Source organism: Stegodyphus dumicola, chromosome 11, assembly GCF_044657685.1.
Source record: "Stegodyphus dumicola isolate Sdum_Otavi_A_Nest chromosome 11, ASM4465768v1".
Taxonomy (NCBI): Eukaryota; Metazoa; Arthropoda; class Arachnida; order Araneae; family Eresidae; genus Stegodyphus; species Stegodyphus dumicola.
Window position 1 is genome coordinate 122708072 of NC_140778.1, and position 6000 is coordinate 122714071.

Sequence of the window (6000 nt, forward strand, 5' to 3'; positions counted from 1 at the left end):
AGAATCTTGTGCTTGACGACTTTCGCTTCATTGCCTTTGCTATTTGTATATAAGTGTGGTGTACCGAAAAATTCCACACAATTCCCCTTAGCTTTCATTCATAAAATAAAAATTATCGAATGAAATAAACGCTATTTCTCCTCGCTTTACTGAAAGCCCACAAGGTATGTTTGTCGTTAATTACCTAGTCTATAAGGCGATAAGTCTCCATTTTAAATATGACCTCCAAAGCAGATGTTTCATCCATTGAGGGCATACCGTAGAATAAAAGGTCTGTAGGCTTTGTGAATATACCAGTAACAGGGAAAGGCTTTCTGTGTACTCCGTTTTGAGGGTTCCACACCTGTGGTTTCAGTGTAGGCGTGAGTTTCGTGCTTATATGGGTAAAAAGATATGGTGCACAGTTTTTGTGCATCATATCTTTTTACCCATATAAGCACTTAATTCAGATATAAGTGCACTTAATTCAGATATAAGTGCACTTAATTCAGGTATAAGTGCACAGTTTTTGTGCGGTGTCTCGCGAGAACGTTCACAGCCCATTTATCTTCGAACAAGAAACTGTGATCGGTGTCTCAATTCTAGGTATGGTGGAAACCTGATTGTTACCCTAGTTCAGGGGTTCCCAACCCTATGTTCGCGGGCATCATGGCGCTCGCCGATAGTTTAACGTGTGCCCTTCGCTGTGCGATCATTAAAAATGTTTTATTTTAAATAAAATACTATGTGAAAGTTTTCTCATTTTTAATGAAACAGAAATTGCGTACAACACAGATATTAACACAAATGGAAATGCAACAAGTCTGTTATTTATGTGCATGTATTATTAACTCTATTCAAATATAAATCCACCTTGGAAAAATCCTAGTTGAATACCACTTGTGATGATTACATTTTGAAACTGGACGGTGCTCCGCCCCATTTACAAAGGAATGTATGAGAGCTTCTTAATCGTGTTCTTCACCAACGTTGATTGGACGGGGTGCAACAGCAGACAACAACCTTCTCCCCTGGCCACCCCGTTCGCCGAATTTAACACCATGCTGTTTCTTTCTTTAGGCGATTTTTAAAGACCGAGTTTATGCACCTCCAATGCTCGTGTCTCTTACGGAAGTATGTGGTCGGATTTATAATTTTGTTACATTTGGTATGCAGAAAGAATTTTCACAGAAGTAATTTATAAGTTTTCAAAAGCTAAAAATATGTAACTAATATTCTCGCGCAGTTTTATTACTTTAGAATCATAATTTAATAACTAGAAAAATCCATTAAATGAGAAATATTTTTTAATTTATAAAAATCAGGTTGCGAACTGGGTAGGTGCCAATACTGAAGCCCCGTATTATTTTCTAGCACGCGAATTCTGTAAGTTTCTGTGAATAACATCTTCTTTTGGAAAAAAAAATTGATCAATAATTTTCACATCAGTCTACATGGAAATGCCAGTCACTGTTTTATGACCATTCAAATCTTTTCTCAAAGCTGATATTTTGTTTTTCGTTACTTACAAATGCAAACATTTTCCTTTCCAATTTGTATATGGCCCCTGATTATAATTTCCAATTTTAAAACTAAAATCTTTGCCAGTTTTTGAGGTATGGAAATCAAACATTTTCCATTTTAATTTTTATCATGAACACAAAACTTCCTAAATATAAATGTAAGACCTAGAAAAGCATATAAAAAGTTAGATTTCTTAATTTTTAGAATTTATTTCCCTTTAATTTTGAAGTGGAAAGCACGAATATTGGCATCCTTTAAAACATTTTTGTAAGTGGACGTATATGTCTATGACCAGAAGTTGCGAAAATATAGGGCGATAGAGGACATTTCTGGACCAGATGTATAATGCATTGCATATACAGGGCGATTCTAAATTGTTTTTACAAATTAAGAGGGGTGATAGTACTCATTCAGATGAGCAATAATTACCATAGAACATAGGTTCGCATTCCACTCTGAGAGGCAGAAAAGAAGAATATTAGAATTCCAACCTCAACTTACAACATGTTGTTACAACATTACAACATTACAACAATGTCGGAAAGCGAATGAACGAGACCAAAAGTTGCGCAATCAGTTTAGTGAAAAACTCACAGAGAGTGCACAAAACGGATAAAACCGAAAACTTGACGTTAGAGTGTTAATTCGAGCTCAGACTGTGATGGCAAACACTCAAAGGCACATCTTTGGTTCGCAAGGTCTCAACCTCGCAAACGATTGCAGCAAGTTAATTATCTAATCAAGGGCTGAATATTATCAACTACAACAGTTCATGCTGCGTTCCAGCTGTGAGAACTTCGTGTCTCATAGAACGGCGCTTCAAGTAGAATGAGCACAGCACAGTAAGGCCAGGAAAACAGGATAGAAGATGGCGAAGGGGAAAAAAACTGCTCCGTTGATAATATCAAACGTACCTTGAGTTGGAGTTAGTTGATAATATTCAGCTGTTAATTAGATAATTAACTTGTTACAATCGTTTGCGAGGTTGAGACCTTGCGAACCAAAGATGTGCATTTGAGTGTTTTCCCATCAAATTCTGAGCTCGAATGAACACTCGAAGATCAAGTTTTTGGTTTTATCCGTTTTGTGCACTTTCTGTGAGTTTTTCACTAAACTGACGCAACTTTTGGTCTCGCTCATTCGCTCTTCCAACACTGTTGTAAGTTCAGGTTGTAATTCTAAAATTCCTCTTTTCTGCCTCTCAGAGTGGAATGCGACCCTATGTTCTATGGTAATTATTGCTCATCTGGATGAGTACTATCACCCCTTTTAATTTGTAAAAACAATTTAGAATCATCCTTTATAGTAGTATTTTACTCTGCATGTAACACGCCAATGCTTTTTAAGCACCTAAAATGAAAAATTTCTTCGATATATCTATCAACCATTCTTTGTCCAAAACTTAAACATGGCATTTTTTAATTAGAAGCTGAATGTGCTGAGGACATGCGACATGCGACGGGGGACGTGGGCACCACCCCTTTACCGTCGGTTAATTGGTGTAGCGCCACGTCCACCAATATCTAGAGTTGAACCTTGAGTCTTTCAAAAGAGCAATTACATGGCCATACAAGGGCTGTTAATATTTAGTATTACATTCTTGTTTGCTGGTTAACATATTCTATGGATAACGTGATTTACAGAGTTACATACTGACTTTGTCTCTCATTTCCGGCATACAATGCATATGCATTACCTGAATTACATTAATCTTACATTGCGTTGGATTACTTTTGTGTACAGTTACAGTTTTTAGCTGTACATTTCAATAAATATAACTACATTACTTGTAGATTGCATATAAATACAGTTTGCATGTACAGTTACATATGCCAATATTACATGTGCCTTGCGTTACATTATTTTTATATACATACATAGTCAGGCACGCCTGCTTCACATATTACTTAATTTTACCTACACTGCTTAACCTTAGGTTACATATACTTGCAGTTGCATATAGATACATGCAGATACATTCTGATTAATTTTTTAGATACAAATATTTACAAACATAATAGTCTTACAGGTTACTTACATTACATGTTATTTGGGTACTTATTGCAGAATTTTCCAGTACATGAAACATTTAATTCCTCGCACAGCTCGGTCTTCTTCTTCAATGGCTCGACAGCCCTGGGTGGGTCCTGGCCTTCTCCAATAACCTTCTCCAGGCATCTCTACTTTTGTGGCAACTATTTTGCAGTTTTTAACCTTTAAAATATTAAGATGTTTCTCGACACAATCAATCCAACTTAGCGGGGGTCTGCTCCGAGGTCCCATGGGATTTGCCAGAAAGATTTTTTTGCAGCAGCGATCTTAATTCATTCTAGCCAGATGGCCAGCTCTGGAATTGTAAGTCTCTGTAATTTGACGAATTTATCAATATCAGATTGTTTGTAAATTTTATAGCGTTCTAAATTGGATCTTCCCTACCAAAAATAAAATAATTTGACAGCGACGAAGATATTGCAGTTATTTTGACATAATAGTTTTTAAGTAAGTAACACGTAATATTTTTCAAAATAAATTTGGAAATTTTGGCTCCTAAAAATTAGATGATGGAAAATACAGGATCACAACAAGACAAAAGCACCAACCATAAGCAGAACAGTGTGGATAATTATTCCATATATTGATAAAAGCTGTAATTTTAAATTCATAACACTTTTTTAAACATTATGCAATATTGAAATAGTATAGCTTTTAGTTTAAAAATTTAGTTACCGTATTTGCCGGCGTATAAGACGCACTTTTTTTTTCTTTGAAAATAGGTCTGAAAAACGGGGTGCGTCTTATACGTCGATACTCAGTTTTTGATTACATTCATTTCTGGAAGTTTCCTCTATTCGGAATTATGCAATTTTTTTTTCTTGTTTCCTTTCGGAGTGCGTGAATAGTACAGTTACGTAGAAATCAGTGAAGAAACCTGCCATACTAGTATGGGAATAAGCCTCGTTCTCACAGAACAGAAGGTATTAAAAATGAAGTGTCTGGGTTTTTACGAAGAAGATTAAAGTCTCTAATCGATTGGGTATTTGCAGAAAATATTGCTTTGTATTTGTAATACTTTATATTTAAAATACTGTAAACTCATTATCATAAGTTTTAGCCTTCAAAAATGTGTTTAAAAAATGGGTGAGTCATATACGCCGGCAAATGCGGTAATTTAATTTCCTTATACGTAAATTTAGCTAACGCTCATACTGTGGCGTATTAAGAAGAAGAAAACGAGAATATTTTCTTATATATGAAAATTGTTTTATAGGACTTGTGATCCAGATCAAGAAGCCGAACAATCAACCTGGACACCAGCTATGCTATCAGCTGCAGATCTCTCCAATTCAATGAAACATTTCTCGGAGCATATACCAGTGAAAGATCCACCCGTGTTATTAGTTAAGCGAAATTCTGCTTCATCTGTTACAGATATTCCTCCCGCAACAATTTCTACATGATAAAGAGTTCAAGTATTAAGACAATGTTTACCAAAACTTGGACAGACTATGATGAACTGTCGCTTGACATACATTTAGAGAAAGACTTTGGAAAAGTAGCACAAATCAGAGGACATACAGACTTTTATGGAAACTTGTTGAATTATTGTTTGTATCATGTAATAAACAAGGAGAACAGATAGTATAACTGGAAACTCAAGTTTTCTAGCCTGAAGAGCAGTATATAACAAAATCACCCACGCTCACTTCATTGCCTGAATTGCCTGAATTGCTTGCTGTTCATTGCCTGAATTGCTTGCTGTTTGGAACCATAATTCTTAATGATATTGCTGCGTCGATACTACTCAAGAAACCTTTTTTTTTTTTTTTTTTAATATTTTTCTAAAAGTATGTTTTTGAAAGTAGTCGTTTTCCTATTTTTTTAGTAATCGACGGTAACAATGTTCTATTAAAATCTATTCTGCTCTATCTCAGGACTTGCAGTTATTCTGATATGCACTCACTCATGCTGCACTTATCTTACTGCTGCTATGTTCAGCTCCATTTTCGCTAATCAAAGTTCAATCACGTGACTTATTTCAAATGGAGTATGAAGTTTAGTATACCATTCACTATTTCCTTCGATATTGTAATTCAAACGTGTAACCATTTTCCTGTTTCACACTGTACAAATCTTCGAAAGCAATTTGTATTGGAAGAAGATGTGTAAACTGAATCTCCAATAAAAACATTTTAGTCTTTTTATACGTAATTTCTTTTCAGAATTCAAGTACAGCCACCTAACCGGTATAGTGGTTAGCGCCGCTGGCTGCCGTGGGGGCCGAAGGGACCGGCCTCGAATCCCGGAGAAGGCAGGGATGTTTGTAAATATATAGTGTCGGTGTGGTATAGTGGCAATTAATAAACATAAAAATACATCTTTGCAAGTGGACTGTAGTACAATTTTTATTTAGCGCTTTCAACTTTAGAACAACAACACAGCAAAAAGTAAAGCGAGAAAGTTACAATCAAAGCTGTTTCAAAAGCTGTTTCATTATAT

The 6000-nt window shown here is 35.6% G+C and overlaps 1 protein-coding gene across 2 annotated transcripts in view; it reads left to right on the plus strand.

Annotated features, from left to right (window-relative positions):
* Window positions 1-5703, plus strand: part of LOC118192196 (carcinine transporter-like) — a 57723-nt gene extending 52020 nt beyond the window's left edge. For both annotated transcript variants that reach the window (XM_035363101.2, XM_035363102.2), the window contains exon 11: window positions 4772-5703. In XM_035363101.2, coding sequence (XP_035218992.1) covers window positions 4772-4961 — 190 coding nt within the window. In that variant the 3' untranslated portion in view covers window positions 4962-5703. The remainder of the gene's footprint in view (window positions 1-4771) is intronic.
* Window positions 5704-6000: the final 297 nt, after the last annotated feature.